This window comes from Sus scrofa, chromosome 14 (assembly GCF_000003025.6).
Source record: "Sus scrofa isolate TJ Tabasco breed Duroc chromosome 14, Sscrofa11.1, whole genome shotgun sequence".
NCBI lineage: Eukaryota > Metazoa > Chordata > Mammalia > Artiodactyla > Suidae > Sus > Sus scrofa.
In genome coordinates this window covers 134,266,966-134,284,888 of record NC_010456.5, presented here as the reverse complement: position 1 = coordinate 134,284,888, position 17,923 = coordinate 134,266,966, and the positions used below count along the sequence as shown (strand labels likewise).

Genomic DNA, 17,923 nt, shown 5'->3' with positions numbered 1-17,923 from the left:
TGCCCAATAAAGACAGGGCTACAATCTTTCATCTAACAGTTCAGAACTATATTATGTAGTGAATAGCCAAAAATATTTGCTGATAGGAAAGACAGAATCCACATTAGCAAGCACCAAATACTATCAATCCTTGGCCCTAAGAACCCAGAAACTCTAGAGTGGGTGGGAATGAGGACTTAATGACAAAGAAACTGTTTTGTAAATGAAACAAGACTAAATCCAGCATTAGTCCTACTGGGAGGAGTTTTTGTTCTGCTATTAGAAGGCACAGAGATACAAGGATGGTTATCCAAAAGTAGATTTATGGAAAGAAATAAAGGCAGCACCAAGCAGACACAGTAGACAAGACGACAAGAAATAATAGTCATAAAGACAAAGTTACACTGACTGGTCTAACTTGCGTGTGTCAAAGCAGGAGTTCTCGTCGTGAGATCCACTAACTTGAAGAAACAGCGAACCTCTGCTCTCGAAAGACTCCATGGCCCCAAGAGGCTAGGATGCACTGCCCTCTATAAACTTATGCACACTACACCACCACCACATAACTAACATATACATGGTACACTGCCGCCTGCACAGCGGTTTGAAGAGTGTTCCAAAAGGCATACAGATCACTAATGGACACCCACACCCCGACACAAAAGATCCCATATTAGAAGAGTCCATTTACAGGGGATGCCCGGAATAGGTCTACCCACTGAAACAGAAGCAGACTAGTAATTACCAGGGACTCGGGGGAAAGGATGTGGAGCAACAGCTTCAACGGGCACAGGGTTTCCTTTGGGCGAGGCAACTGTTTCGGAACTAGACAGAGGGGCTGTGCCACACTGGGGAGCACCAAACGCCACTAAACCGTTCAGTTTAAAAATGGCGAACTTTATGTTGTGTGAACTTGACCTAAATTTTTCAAAATTCGTAATAAATAAAACACTTTTGCATCTCCTGAGGTTTAACAACAACAACAAATCCACGGGATGTAATGAGACAGCACAGACAGCAGAAGGACAACTCAGTGTGCTTTCAGCCTCTGTCCTCAGGACAGGAGAAAACTGGAGCTAAGAGTTACTAAGTATCTGCTGTGTCTGATGTTCAGATGGGCTCATATGCTGGGATTTTAATTTTATTTTATTTTATTTTTCCCCAGGGCAAAACAAACAAAAAACTTGAAATTTCCTGAAATCTACTCTTAGGACTTGCAGGTGCATATAGTTAGCTATTTCATATTCTTGGGGCTATATTCAGAGGAAAAGTAAAAGAAATTAGTACTGGAGAAAAAAGTACATATACGCAGTTAAGCCATTATTAAGGCTTAGCTATTGTTCCACACACGATTTAACTTTAGAAGTCACTCAAAAAGTTTACAAAACTAAATGTCAAAGTAAGCACCCTATCCAATTTAAATTATATAATTCAAATAGCTAACCTACGCAGAAAGAAGCAAGCAAGCAAGAAAGAGAAAGAGAGGAAGGAAGACAGAGAGGAGTCAAATAACTGCTTTTGTAGTTTACATCACAAATAATTATCTCACAGGGTCAATAACTGGAGGGAAAAACCCTGTTCTCACATGTCTTTGTCCCTAAACAGCTCTGACCCAGTAACTGGGACCAATATCCAGAATTTTCTTAGAAAAGCACTAAAACACAACACACTCAAGTCATAATCTGAACTATGGAATTAGCTGGCCACGTGAAATCAGTTTCATAAAGTTTGCAAATATTCACTACAAGGCATTCATGTTAAATTAATACCAGCATTTTCAAGGTCAATGTTATGTTTATTTAACTTCTTCGAGTCACACATTTTTGTGATATTTTTAACATCTGACTAAAGCTTCTATCATCACAAGATGCTCACACTGTTTACAAACACTCTGAAGCAGCAGCTGGTGTTCCTCAGTCACGTCTTGTTACAATAAATCCAGTAGCAGCTTTAAACTTCAGGTATGTATTTTACTACTGATCTGTACAAAACTTTGCTTTAACCTTACAAGTTTTTCTCCCTAATGATGGAGAGACACATGCACAATGAAATGGGAGGTAATTCAGGACAAAGTTATGACAAGATCACAAATACAGAGACTTTTATGTATGCATACCGCAAGTTTAGCTGTCATGCTGAGTGAACTACAATGCTAAATAATATTGACCTTCTTTGTATCTATTGTATCATTCTTAATAGCTTTTCCCATTTCATTCAAAAAAATGCAGAAACTTACCCACACAAGCATTAAGGAATAGCCAATCAGTCTTTTTCATCCTGTTTTTAATTTGCTTTAGTTTTTTGAAGTCCACTTCAAGTTCCTCCTTGCTGCCAACAGCACCAGCCAGTTCGATCCTCTGAAAATCCATTTTCATCTCAGAGTCCCGTTTCGTAGTAGGCGGAGATCTTCTTTGGCTGTTGCCACTGCTACAGCTTCCTCTCCATCGAGCTCTGTCTTGCTCATTTATTATTGAAGAAGCCTCTTCAGTCTCTGCCAACTCGATTGCTTCAATATTATTAGGTCTGGGATGATCACAAACAACGCATTTTTTTGCTTTGGCCCAGTTTTCATACGTGCAAATAGAACAAGTCCAATGCTGGGTCCTTGTGTTCAGTTTATTTCTATCATTGTATTCCTCACAAGGATCAACAGAAAAAGCAACTGGTCTTGAGCCAGATCCTGAGGATTGAGGAGATTCTGTGGGACTCCTGGTCCTACGCTGGGATAAGCACTGAGTGCATCTGATTGCTCTTGGCCAGTTCAAATATGTGCACATGTGACACGACCATTTATTTGCATTCTCCATGCTGTACGAAGACTTAACCCTTGGTCTTGCACTAGAGTCTGGACATATCAAAGGACTACTTCCTCCTTCGGTGCTGGAAGGATCCCAGTCTCTACCAACATCACTTGAACCACTTTTAAATGGATCTTCTGTAATAATTGTTCCACTGGGTCTCTGGGCACGACACATAGTACACTTGATTGCAGATGGCCAGTTTTCATACGTACAATACTCACAAGCCCACTTAATTCCACGTTCTGACATTGTGCACTTCTTGAAGTGAGTTATGTCAGGCAGGAAGCTATAAATAATTAGGACATGGTTATTAAAACAGTAACTACATTAATTCCACATCTGAAAATATGCCCAAAATATAAAAGTCCTCCTCAACTTACAAAACATCAATTTCTCAAAAGACGCATGTAACATTTCATGCTGAACACCTTTTTACTTTTTTATTTCCATGGAGACACCAGAGATAAGTTCCCAAAGAAAAATCCAACTGTATTAAATGCAAGAGAGATAGGCAAAAGATAAAGGGATGTTTGTTCTAAGAAGGAAGGAGATTAAATCAGCAAGCTTCTAACAGAAATGTTTAATTTCAGCCAGAACATCACCATCAAATTAGAAAAATAACCAATTGTTAAAAAATGCAAAGGGAAGGGACAGAACACAAACCAAATATCTGAAACACATAACCCAGTCCCAAATTATGAACAATATAGATTATTATGCTATCTAGGTATAATATCACAATGTTTGATTCACTAAAGAATTGAAAAGATCAAAGTCAATTTTATCATTCTTGCTAAGAAAGAAAAGGAGCCTAGATGTGCTAATTAGCCAGTGCTTTTAATAAACAAAGGTAGAAAAGAAAGATGTCGAGAAATAATCCTTACAATTTTAACAAAGTAATGGAGATAAAGTTCCTTGAAAGCCTATAACCTCAAAGTCTTGTTCTGTCTAGAGCACAAAAAAATAAAAACTGCACAACACCTATACTTGGGACAATCAATTCATGAGACATCCCTGAGATCTAACAACTAGTATGATCAATATAGTTTTGAACACTTATACTCAAAACATACTCAAAGTTCAATTCACATTAAAAATACATTCACTATTTAAAAGGTTGCTAGTATACTGGGCGTACTAACACTATACTACAATGAAGACTTTATTATTTTAATGATAACTACTTTATAAATGAAGTACCTTGCAGAGCAAATTTAATAATGATTTTTTAAAGGCCTGAATTTAGACACTGGACACTAAAGCCAGCCTCCCCATTTTCTTCAGTCCCTTCTGCTCAACTAAATTAGCATCATTCCACCACATATTTGTAATCAGAAAAGTGAAAGAAATTTTAGGCAGAGTAATAGAAGCTTTTCCTTCTGTTTCTCAGGGATTTTTCCTGAACCTGGAAAGAAAACTTTCACTTTTTTTTTCTTTTTTCAAAAATTATCATCTGCCCCGTGGCATATCAAGTACCTGGGCCAGGGATCGGATCTGAGCTGCAGTTGTGACCTACACCAACCATAGCTGCAGCAACACTGGATCCTTAACCAACTGTGCCCAGCTGGGGACTGAACCTGCGTCCTAGCACTCCAGGGACACCACTGATGCCCACTGAGCCACAGTGAGAACTCCAAAATCTTTCACTGTTTAAGAGTATTATTATGTCCCTACTTGCCAAGTTCTCACCCCACTGATGGCGTTAACTTTGTTAAAAGGACAGATTCACTCTAAGAAAGGCTTACTACTTAATAGCTAAAATAAAAATCACACTTACTAAGATTTTAGTTTCCATGCTATAACCTCCACCTTGTACATGGTTAGAATAAAGGTACAGTTTACAAATCAGACCAAAGACAAGATTCAGTCTTCATGCGGGCTCAGATTCTGACTTCCTCAGGTGACACTGCAAAACGTGATAAGTGGTTCTGTATGACTGTGAATAGCTATTCCTGCAAAGGAGACCAAAACTGAATTTCACTTAAAGCCTACTACTTTATCCACAAGTATTTTTTTTTAAAGGCTGTATTTTAATAAATGCTCTATTTTAATCCTACTCATTTAATAATGACTACTATTATTTAGTTTAATCTAACACAATATATGAGCTAACTGATTGGACTGGTCAAATGAGACACAGGAAAGATATTTTCCCATGAAACCTTAAACATGCGTGTGGTACGCTAACATTATCATTAACTTTAAGTTGGTAGTGCTAACAAGTCAATTCCTACCTGTACTGCTTGTTACTATTTAAGGGGGAAAGGTGATACAAACCAAATAAACAGAAAAAGCAAAAAAACAAACAAACAAAAACAAACAAACAAACAAAAAAAAACAAACCTGCTTATATTTAACTTTAAAGACTTTTTCTCTTTCAGCAACTGTATTTTTCTCTAAACTAGGTAATTTTAGCTGATTAGACTTTTTTTTTTCTTTGGGCCATACCCGTGGCATACGGAAGTTCCCAGGCTAGGGGTCAAATCAGAATTGCAGCTGCCAGCCTACACCACAGCCACAGCAACGCCAGATCCAAGCCATGTTATGTGACCTATGCCAGAGCCACAGCAACACCAGATCCTTAACCCACTGAGTGGGCCCAGGGATTGAACCCACGCTGTCATGGATACACAGTCAGTTCATTAACACTGAGCCACAGTGGGAACTCCCTCTGTTTAGATTTTTAGTTTGTACACACCGATTACACACAATCTGACAGCAATCCAAAAGTGTGCGGGAGGGCAAAGACTCTAATCCATAAGATGGACAATCGAGATCAAAGGGCAACTTTCATATTCATTAGGCAGTTTTTTCCTATAGTTTCTCAGAAATGACACATACATAAATTACTTGCTCATGCTACTAAAAATTAAAATGAGCAAGCAGAAATTTATGACAAGAACAAATGAAAATGATGACTATATCTGGGCCATACTGTAAGTAATTTCGGTATTTTTGTTAGTAATTTCAGTATTTCATTTAAAATATTCACATGCAAAAAGTCATGCCTGCTTTGATAAGTCTTACTCTGATGCAGGTTCAACTAAGCCATCTGTGGCCTTATGTTATCTTAGCTAATCTTCGTGGAATTAATGCGTCAGCATAACATACTTAAATTGTCCACGTCTGACAAAAAAAATAAACAAAAAGATCTGCCATTAAAAATCATTTAGGAGTTCCCATCATGGCACAGTGGAAACGAATCTGATTAGGAACTATGAGGTTGCGGTTCGATCCCTGGCCTCACTCAGTGGGTTAAGGATCTGGTGTGGCTGCGGCTCTGGCGTAGGCCGGCAGCAACAGCTCCAATTCGACCCTAAGCCTGGGAACCTCCAAAGGATGCTAGTGTGGTCCTAAAAAAAAAAAGAAAAAAGAAAAGAAAGAAAAAAAAAAAAACAACATGATTATATATGCCTGGTAAATAGCCTAACCCTCCCCCAAATTTAGGTAATTAAGCAGTACCAAAACCAAGCTCAAGAGTTTTGAGTTAAAAGTGAATTACATTAGATAATGGTATATACAGTATCCACCCCATGGGCATTGAGACTTTGCAGGAATATTGGTTTTCCTAACTGACAGCTGAAATTCACTGGCGAGGATTATCTGAGAGCCGTCTGTATCTGTGGTAATCAGTAAATGGGACAGAACAGCAAAGACAACATCAGTTCAACTACCTGATTTTGCATTACTGAAATGAAGTTAACACTAAGTACACTTCTTCTACCAGATGTCAAAACATCCCCAAAAGAACATGAAATGACTCTTATCAGCAGCCAGCTTGAGACTTAACACTATACACTGAAATAAAACCCTTACTAAATATCTTTCCGAGTTAACATATATTCATATATCCAAAAAGACTTAATTTACAAGACTAATTCTGCATAAAATACAGATTTCCAAATCCTAAGTATATCATACTTCAGTTAATCAGTACACACAGCAACAACAAAATCTGTGTAATAAGAATCTTCTTTAAGGGGAGCTAGACACAACTGCTTCTCTTAAAACAATATTCTTTGGTTCAAACGTAATATCAGCAGTTCCCACCCTGTGGACCAGAGTCCATGAATCTAACTGCACATCAAATTCTACCTGGAGACAGACTGAATAATGTCTCCAAATATGTCAACATTTTCCAGTATTAAATTCATAATTGCTTTTGGAATTCCCATTGTGGCTCAGCAGTAATGAACCCACCTAGTATCCATGAGGATGCGGGTTTGATCCCTGGCCTCGCCCAGTGGGTTAAGGATCTGGCATTGCCATGAACTTGGTATGGGATGAAGATGCAGCTGGGATCTTGTGTTGCTGTCTGTGGCTGTGCTGTAGGCTAGCAGCTGCAGCTCCAATGCGACCCCTAGCCTGGGAATTTCCATATGCAGTACATGAGGCCCTAAAAAGCAGCATAAAAAATAAATAAATAAATAAATTCACAACCGCCTTTGGTTATATACTCTCCAACTCAAACAATAATAAAAGCATAAGTATTATGGTGTACAGATTAACAGCAAGGGAAAGGTTCATAAATGAACACTTTTTATACTATCATGTTTAGTAATGAATTAATTAGACCGTGCTTGTGAAGCATTACTTGACACTACAGAATATATCTACATTTAAGTCACTCCCTCAAAACTGTAGTTACACTACAAATTCACCCAACCAGCTACTAATACCTTATGAAGGAGAACTAGAGAAGTGAAAGGATCCCACTAAGCACAAATTCCTTGAGAAACAATCTGAGAGAAGCTCAGTTGCCAGTTAGTCTCAAATGATGAGCAGTTATCCAAAGGATGGACTGACAGTCTTCTAGGTTTTGCATTAGCTTTATTAGTATAAGTCTATATTTAGTAATATTAATATTAGTAATGTTAATAGGTATTAATTTATTAACAAATTGATAGAAATATTAATTAACATCAATCTCTAGAAATTTACAAATGCTCTGAAAGCATTTTAGGGGGAATAAAGATGAAAGCTAAATCTAGAAGAATATTCCAACCATGCTGAATTTTCATGTTCTATTAAAATATTACAAGGTAATTCTTTTTTTTTTTTCTTCTTAAGGCTGCACCTGCAGCATACGGCACTTTACAGGCTAGAGGTTGAATCAGAGCTACAGCTGAGGCCAATGCCACAGCCACAGCAATGCCAGATCCAGACTGCATCTGGGACCTACTCCAAAGCTTGCAGCAATGCCAGATCCTTAACCCACTGAGGGAGGCCATGGACCGAACCTGCATCACGGATGCCAGTCAGGTTCTTATCCCACTGAGCCACAAATGGAACTCCGTAAGGTAATCCTGAACTGCAGTATTCATATAACTCAAGAGTACTTCCCGCAACTCTTAAGCCAAAAATCCTGCACAGTCATTTCCTCTTCTCTCCTCAGCATCTCTCTGCATCACTGTCTTCCTCACAACAGTCAAAAGAAAGAAGAACCGGTTTGGACAAAACCCTGAAGACTGATGATACGATGAACCCTCTATCTACAAATCTGACCTCATTTCAAGGCCCCAGTAGCTTATCACATCCTACATTAAACCTCATCTTCCTCTCACAACAAACCCCTAGCCTGACTTCTCCAGTTTCCACTAATGCTTCTGCACCCAGCATAGGAACTCAGACTCATCTTAAATTCTGCCTTCTCCCCATAGATTCTCTCGGGTGGTTTCTGTCCAATCAGTTCTTTTCTTTCCATGTCAGGGACCATCACCTCTTTCTCAGTTCAGGTCAGAGCTACCATAATAGCCTCCGAAGCACGTCTTCCCTTTCTAAATCCATTCGGCTCACGATTACCAAAATAATCCTCCTAGTAACAAGTCTCTCATTCTGAAGCTCTTCTGTAGCAGTATAAACTCTCAACTCTCCCCCAATACAAAAACAACCACGCGTACCCCAGACTCATTCATGGACCACCACCCCTCTGTGACACACACAAGGCGGCACTACCTTAGAGTAACAGGCACCACAGACACACACACAGTTGTGGCAAATCCTACCCATCCTCTAAGGCCCAGTTCACACTTCAGCTCTCTTGTGAAGTTTTTCAAATCATTTCGAGTACACGCCAAGCAACCTCACTTTTATTATTAACGTCTGGACTTACTGTATGCCCTCCCGAGGCCAGGCTCCAGAACACTAAGTTGTGGTCTTCCTCATGTCATTTCCTTCCCTCGGTTTTTAATCAGGTAGCCAGGCTTTCAAAAACTTTCCCAGGGATGCAAGGATTCTTCAATATACACAAATCAATCAATGTGCTACACCACATCAACAAACTGAAGAATATAAACTGTACGATCATCTCAAGAGAGGCAGAAAAATTCAACACTGAATTTTGATTAAAAAAAACAAAAAACAAAAAACTCTCCAGAAAGTGGGCACAGAGGGAACCTACCTCAACATAATAACAGCCAGAAATGACAAACCCAGAGCTAACACCACTCTCAGTGGTGAAAAGCTGAAAGCTTCAACACTAAGATCAGGAACAACATAAGAATGTCCACTCTCACCACTTTTATTCAACATACTTTTGGAAGTCCCAGCCGGGCAATCAGAGAAGAAAAAGAAATGAAAGGAATCCAAACTGGAAAAGAAGAGAGAAAACCATTACTGCCTGCAGATGACATGATACTACTCTACTAAAGCTTATCAATGAATTTGGTAAAGTTGCAGGATACAAAATTAATACACAGAAATCACTTGCATTCCTATACACCAACAATGAAAGATCAAAAAGAGCAATCAAGGAAACAATCTCATTTACCATCACATCAAAGAAAGTAAAATACCTAGGAATAAACCTACCTAAAGAAGCAAAAGCCCTGTATGCTGAAAACTGTAAGACACTGATGAAGGAAACTGAAGAGGACACAGACGGAAAGACGTACTGTGCTCTTGGGTGGGAAGGATCAACACCATACCACCACGGCAATCTACAGATTCAGCGAAATCCCTATCAAACTACCAATGGCATTTATCAAAGAACTAGACAAAAAAAAATGTTTAAATTTGTATGGAAACACAAAAGACCCCGAATAACCAAAGCAATCTGGAAAAAGAAAAACGAAGCCGAAGACAGACTTTAATACAAAGCTACAGTAATCAAAACAGTGTGACACTGGCACAAACACAGAAATATAGATCAGTGGAGCAGCAAGAAAGCCCAGAAATAAACCCACTCACCTATGGTCAATTAATCTACGACAAAGGAAGCAAGAATACACAGTACAGAAAAGACAGCCTCTTCAATAAATGGTACTGGAAAAACTGGACAGCTACATGTGAAAGAATGAAACTAGAACACTCTCTAACACCATGCACAAAAATAAACTCAAAATGGATTAAAGACCTAAACATAAAACCAGATACTATAAAAACCTGAGAAAAAAACATAGGCAGAACACACTGATATAAATCACAGCAAAATCTTTCTTAATCCACCTCCTAGAATAATAAAAAATAAAAACAAATGGGACCTGATTAAACTAAAAGCTTCCGCACAGCAAAGGAAACCATAAACAAAATGATAAGAAAACCCAAAGCACGGAAGAAAATATTTGCAAATGACGTGGCCGACAAAGAATTAAATCTCCAAAATATACAAACAACATATGCAGCTTGATATCAAAAATAAATAAATAACCCCATCAAAAAAGTGGGCAGAGGATCTAAATAGACATTTCTCCAAAGAAGACATACAGGTGGCCAAAAAAGACATGAAATGATGCTCAACATCACTAATTACTAGAGAAATGCAAATCAAAACTACAATGAGGTATCACCTCACACCAGTCAGAATGGCCGTCATCAAAAAAATCTACAAACAATAGATGCTGGAGAAGGTCTAAAGAAAAGGGAACTCTTATACACTATTGGTGGGAATGTATGCTGGTCCAACCACTAAGGAGTATGGAGGTTCCTAAAAAAAAAAAATAATATAGCACTACCATATGATCCAGTAATCTACTCCTGGGCTTATATTTGCAGAAAATTTGAAAAGATACATGCACCCCAATGTTCACTGCAGCACTATTTACAACAGCCAAGACATGGAAGCAACCTAAATGTCCATCAACAGAGGACTGGATAAAGAAGATGTAGTATATATATACAACAGAAAACCAGCCATAAAAAAGAATGAAATAATGCCATTTGTAGCAACATAGATAGACTTAGAAATCATCATACTAAGTGAAGTCAAAGACAAATATATGAGCCCACTAATAGGTAGAATCTAACAAAAATGATACAAAAGAACTGACAAAACAGAAACAGATTCAAAGATTTGAAACCAAATTCATGGTTACCAAAGGGGAAATGAGGCGCAGGAGGAATAAATTAGAGGGTTGGGATTGACAAATACACAGAACTATATAAAAAATAAACAGGTAACAAGGACCTACTATATAGCACAGCATAATCTACTCAGTACTGTGAAAAGAATGTGAAGAAGATATACGTGGAGTTCCCGTCGTGGCGCAGGGGTTAACGAATCCGACTAGGAACCATGAGGTTGTGGGTTTCATCCCTGGCCTTGCTCAGTGGGTTAACGATCCAGCGTTGCCGTGAGCTGTGGGGTAGGTGGCAGACGCGGCTCGGATCCCGCGTTGCTGTGGCTCTGGCGTAGGCCGGTGGCTACAGCTCCGATTCAACCCCTAGCCTGGGAACCTCCATATGCCGCGGGAGCGGCCCAAGAAATAGCAACAACAACAACAACAACAACAACAAAACAACAACAAAAAAGACAAAAGACAAAAAAAAAAAAAAAAAGATATACGTATATGTATGCATAACTGATTTACTCTGTTATATGCCTAAAACTAACACAACTTATTAAGTCAACTATAATCCAATAAAATCTATTAAGAAAAAAAAGAATCAGTAGCAGTGTTTCAAAAATATGCTGACCTTCCTCCCACACAGAGATCACTGTTATCCATGTCGCCTATATCTAAGGAGGAAGTTGGAACTACACATACGTGCTAAGGCCCCATCCCAAGAATGTTTGGACAAGCTGGACAAAATAAATTTAGTTAAAATAACAGAACATTTGTCATGGTGACCTTGGCCTTACTGGCACATGCCTTAATTAACTAGGGCAATTACCAGTAGAACCAGTACATCTAACTTCATTCCAACCAAACCTGTCTTTAAACTATAACAGATGGCCAAGAAACACATGAAAAGATGTTCAACGTCACTCATTCTTAGAGAAATGCAAATCAAAACCACTCTGAGGTACCACCTTACACCAGCCAGAATGGCCATCATCCAAAAGTCTACAAACAGCAAGTGCTGGAGAGGGTGTGGAGAAAAAGGAACCCTAGTACACTGTTGGTGGGATTGTAAATTGGTGCAACCACTGTGGAAAGCAGTATGGAGATGCCTCAGAAAACTAAACATAGAACTACCCTTTGATCCAGCAATCCCACTCCTGGGCATCTATCCAGAGAAAAGCATGACTTGCAAAGACACATGAACTCCGATGTTCATTGCAGCACTATTTGCAATAGCCAAGACATGGAAACAACCTAAATGTCCATCGACAGAGGAGTGGATCCAGAAGGTGTGGTCCATATACACCAATGGAATATTACTCAGCCATTAAAAGGAATGAAATACCAGCATTTTTAGCAGCGTGGATGGACCTGGAAATTATCATGCTAAGTGAGGTCAGTCAGACAATGAGACACCAACATCCAATGCTTACACTGACATGGGGAATCTGAAAAAAGGACAGACGGAACTTCTTTGCAGAACAGATGCTGACTCACAGACATTGAAAAACTTATGGTCTCCGGAGGAGACAGTTTGGGGGGTGGGGGGATGTGCCTGGGCTGTGGGATGGAAATCCTGTGAAATCAGATTGTTATGATCATTATACAACTACAGATGTGATAAATTCATTCGAGTAATAAAAAATTTAAATTATAACAAAGACTACAAAGTTGTCATTTCAATAAGCCAACTCATGAATTAGGAAAAACAGTAATAAAGGCTACAATGCTATTGGTTTTTCTTTTAAACATAATTAGCTATCCATTGATTAGAATGGAAGAAGATATAGGGACACAAAGTTAATCTACGGTGTGTCAAATCTCACATGAAACAATAGCAATGCTCCTTTTAACTTATCTTCTAGTCATTTCAGGGGGAATTCTACCTCTTGACGTAGTAGGGCTTTATCTGTAACTTCACTAATTTCCTCTGTGCCCTTCAGTTCCCACATAGTAACAAGAAAGGAAGGAAGGGTGACAGGTAGACAGATTGATCGATCTTGAGCTACTGGAGAACCTATCTTAGCATGATTCCTTTAAACAATTTCAGAGACATCACAGGTCAATCATGTACCCCCAAATTATAACCCCTAACAAATAGTTAACAATCTATGACAAGTTACTGAAGGTCTACTACACACTCAGAAACTTGGAGAGATATGACTAGATAAAACACTGTCCTTGTGCTCAGAACACCTGCAATTTAATTAGATGAAAGATAACTACAGCTTTTTTTTCTTTTTTTTCTTTTTTTTTTTGTCTTTTTGCTATTTCTTGGGCCGCTCCCACGGCATATGGAGGTTCCCAGGCTAGGGGTCTAATCGGAGCTGTAGCCACCGGCCTACGCCAGAGCCACAGCAACGCGGGATCCGAGCCGCGTCTGCAACCTACAGCACAGCTCACGGCAACACCGGATCGTTCACCCACTGAGCAAGGGCAGGGACCGAACCCGCAACCTCATGGTTCCTAGTCGGATTCGTTAACCACTGCGCCACGATGGGGACTCCAACTATAGCTTTCTGAAGCATGCACAGAAGTAGGGAGATTATCTCCAAGGGCACATATCAATCCAGCATTTAAAATATAATAAAACAACTTTTACAAGAGCTTTGCACATGCTACTTCATTCAGAGTTTGATTTCTTTCATTATCTTATCCATTCTCTGTTCACAACAAACAGAATAGTCCCAATTAACAATATCGATAGGAACCAAGATTCACTACTAAACCCAGTTCAACTGAAGGCCCTTACCAAACACTACGTTATCTGTGTGACAGAGAAAAGGAGGGTTACAAATAATGAGTTCTGGTATAAAAGAAAGAAAATGATGTGAAAAGTGGCAGAACCAAATGAATGAAATATTCCAAGGCAAAACTAACTCAGAGCTACCACCTTGTCCAAAAACATCTTTGTTCCCAACACTTCAATTCTAACAAATTTCTTTGTCATTTTTCCTAATTTCCAATCCATTAAAGTTATCGGACTTAAAATACTTATTTTAGGAGTTCTGGTGGTGGCTCAGGGGTAATGAATCCCACTAGGATCCATGACAATGCAGGTTCGACCCCCGGCCTCACTCAGTGGGTTAAGGATCTGGCATTGCCATAAGCTGCAGCTGTAGCTCTGATTCGACCCCTAGCCTGGGAACTTCCATATGCCATGGGTGCAGCCCAAAAAAAAAAAAAAAAAAAAGCAAACAAAACAAAAACTTCAGTGCAAGCTATTTAAAAATGTCATTTATTAATAATGTGAAGTCATTCAATGAGATTACTTTTCTCACAATTCCTACTGTACTGAACAACAGGAAAAGAGGGCAGGGATTTTGAGTTGGATTTTCATTGGAGAGACCAGGAGAGTAAGTAGGCAAACATTTAGCAAAGGGCAGCCTGGGAAGAAATGCCAAAGGTAGCAGAGGAATAAAAGGACTGCTTACCCAACCATTAGAGGTGGGTGAATGTCCTGGCCAACTCTATTTCACAATTTTGCCAGGGTTGGCCTTGTCCAACTGAGAAGAAAATAGCTAAAACTTAAGCGTTTACTGTAGGCAGACATTGTTCTAAGCACTGTACACATACATTAATAAAATCCTCAGAACCCTATGAAACAGGTGCTTTTATTATCTCCAATTTTAGAGACTGGGAACAGGAAGAGAAAAGTTGTGTAACTTGCCTAAAGTCACAAAGCTACTAAATGGCAAAGCCAGGATTTGAACCTGGGCCTTCTGGCTCCAAGGTCTGTACAGCAGACAACATAATAAACATACATTTATACTACGGCCCATGGTCACTTACTCCCATTATCCAGAATCTGGACTACTTCTAAACTGTACTGAGTTTCTCACAAAATAGTCTTTCCCAAATGACTAATGACACACCATATCTAAACAAGTAAACTTAAAAAAAAAAACAAAAAAAAAACTTTTTAACACATACTTCACTAAACTCCAACTTGCAAAGACTCGTATTCTTCTACGTAAAGACTCACATTAAAATCTTGTTTCTTGAATTCACTTTGCAAATACTTTATTTCCAAAGATAATGAAAACATCTTCCCTGCTCCATCTGTGACAAGTTCTGACAGTCAAGCTCAAATTTAAAAATATACATTTAATGTTAAGTTAATGTTATCACCCAACAGATCTATTTAAAATCCTGTTTCTAGGAGTTCCCATCATGGCACAGTGGGAAACGAATCCAACCAGGAATCATGAGGTTTCGGTTCGATCCCTGACCTCGCTCAGTGGGTTAAGGATCCTGTGTTGCCGTGAGCTATGGTGTAAGTCGCAGACATGGCTTGGATCCTGCGTTGCTAAGGCTATGGTGTAGGCCAGCAGCTATAGCTCCAATTAGACCCCTAGACTGGGAACCTCCATATGCTGCGGTTGCAGCCCTGAAAAGAAAAATTAATTAATTAATTAATTAAATCCTGTTCCTAAAACAAAGCTATCAGAACTCCCATGTGGCACAGTAGAATAAAGATCCAGTGTTATCACAGCAGTGGCTCAGGCTGCTGCTGTGGCATGGATTCTGTCCCTGTCCCGGGAACTTCTACAGGCCACAGGCAGAGCCAAAAAAGATTAGAAATTAAAATAAAGAAATAAACAAAGCTATCATACATTCATACACGATACCACTTATGAATTATCCATGCCTAATGATAATAACTATCAGACCTGAATGTGATCAAGCTTCTAGATCTAACTACCAGTTTATAGGATCACAGGGGATAGAGGCTCAGATTCTGCACAGATACAACCAGCAAATTCCTATGGGTGTGTGCATATGAAAATTTACACACACACTAAAAAATAATTTGAACACTGATTTTTTTTTTCTTTTTATGGACAAACCTGCAGCATATGGAAATTTCCGGGCTAATGGTCAAATTGGAGCCACAGCTGCAGGCCTACACTACAAACATGGCAACACCAGATTCGAGCCCCATCTGTGACCTACACCACAGCTTGTGGCAATCCCTGATCAAGGCCAGCAATTGAACCCACATCCTCACTGACACTATGTCAGGTTCTTAACCTGCTGAGCCACAACAGGAACTCCTGAACACTGATTTGATAATAAAAAGTTATTAAAAATTTTAAGGTGTTACTACAGTATGGTACCTGTTTTTCAAAGAATATTTTTCTCTTAAAAGACATACTCAGTTATTTACAATGTTATAAGATGTCTTGAATTTGCTTTAAAATAATTCACTGGGAAGAAGCAACAAGAATATAAACAAAAAAAAGACTGGCCACTGGTGATGGATACATGAGAACTCATTCTCCTAGTCTCTCTATATGTGTATGTTGAAAATTTTCATAATGAAATTTTAAAAATCTATCAAGAAAGAAACAAATGCTGTTCTAGGCTAAAAATTAAAGCTTAGATTGCTAAAACTAGAAAAGAAGCTGTAGAAGTTCCCGTCGTGGCTCAGTGCTTAACAAATCCGACTACAAACCATGAGGTTGCAGGTTTGATCCCTGGCCTTGCTCAGCGGGTTAACGATCTGGTGTTGCCGTGAGCTGTGGTGTAGGTCACAGAAGCGGCTCAGATCCCGAGTTGCTGTGGCTCTGGCGTAGGCCGGTGGCTACAACTCTGATTAGACCCCTAGCCTGGGAACCTCCATATGCCGTGGATGTGCTCCTAGAAAAGACAAAAAGAAAAGAAAAGAAGCAATAATCAGTATACTGTATACTGTTAAGACTGCTATTCAAAACTTGGTCCAGGGACCTATAATATTCTACAAGTGGTTTACCCGTCTGTAGAGAAAATAAGAGCAAGCATTTGCAAACTTTTGTAGCAGTTTTATAGAACAATTTTATGATTTTTGAATCTACTAATAAAACATCTCAGGTTATGTTCGGGAAGCAAAGTTAAAACATTTAGAAAACTTACGAATATAGCTTCTTTTTACAACTCACAAAAGAGAAGAAATATATCAAAATACGAACCAAAGTTCCATTCATGATAAACTTGCAGATGAATATCACACTTCATTAAACTAAGATAGACTTAGACTGAAATGACAAAAATCTGTCTTTTCAATGTCTCTCACAAACACAGATGCAAAAACCCTCAACAAACTATTAAGAAATCAAATCCAGGGGTGTATAAAAAAGAATTCTACATGACAACCAAGTGGGGTTTATTCCAGATGACCAAGACTAAGACTAGTTCGATGTTCAAAAATCAATTAACATACCAAAAAGATAATAAAGAAAAAAAATCACAAAAGCACATTAATACATGCAGAAAAATCCAACAACAACAACCAAAAAAACTCCCAGCAGGTGTCAGGGGAACCTTTTTTTTTTTTTTGTCTTTTTAGGGCTGCACTCGTGGCATATGGAGGTCCAGACTAGGGGTCGAATCAGAGCTGTAGCTGCTGGCCTACACCACAGCCACGCCAGATCCTTAACCCACTGAGTGAGGCCAGGGATTGAACCTGTGTCCTCATGGATGATAGTCAGATTTGTTTCCACTGAGCCATGACAGGAACTCCCCAGGGGAAACTTCTCAATGTGATAAAGAGTGTGTACAAAAAACCTACACCTAATATCATACTTAATGGTGAGAAACTAGAAACGTTCCAGCCGATATCAGTAATAAAACAAGGATGTTCCCTTTCGCCATTTTCCAGCTAACACTGTAAAACAAGAAAAGGAAATGAAAAGAAAACAGATTGGGGAGAAATAAAATTGTCTTTATTCAGAGATGACATGATTCTCTATGTAGAAAATCCAAAAGAAAAGACAAAACTCCTACAGCTAATACATGATCATAACAAGGCTGCAGGGAACATGGCTAATTGCTTATGAAATTTTAAATTAAAAACATAACACCATTTACATTAGCACCCCA

General features: G+C 38.9%; 1 protein-coding gene across 4 annotated transcripts in view; it reads right to left on the bottom strand.

Moving 5' to 3' along the window:
• Positions 1-17,923, bottom strand: part of ZRANB1 (zinc finger RANBP2-type containing 1) — a 73,909-nt gene that overhangs the window by 42,947 nt on the left and 13,039 nt on the right. For 2 of the 4 annotated variants that reach the window (XM_001929009.7, XM_021073624.1), the window contains exons 1-2: positions 4,558-5,247; positions 2,216-3,066 (exon numbers count right to left, since the gene is read on the bottom strand). In XM_001929009.7, coding sequence (XP_001929044.4) covers positions 2,216-3,066; positions 4,558-4,598 — 892 coding nt within the window. In that variant the 5' untranslated portion in view covers positions 4,599-5,247. Of the gene's footprint in view, positions 1-2,215; positions 3,067-4,557; positions 5,248-17,923 lie in introns of those variants that run through there. The other 2 variants (XM_013983854.2, XM_005671552.3) reach the window with 2 other exon arrangements.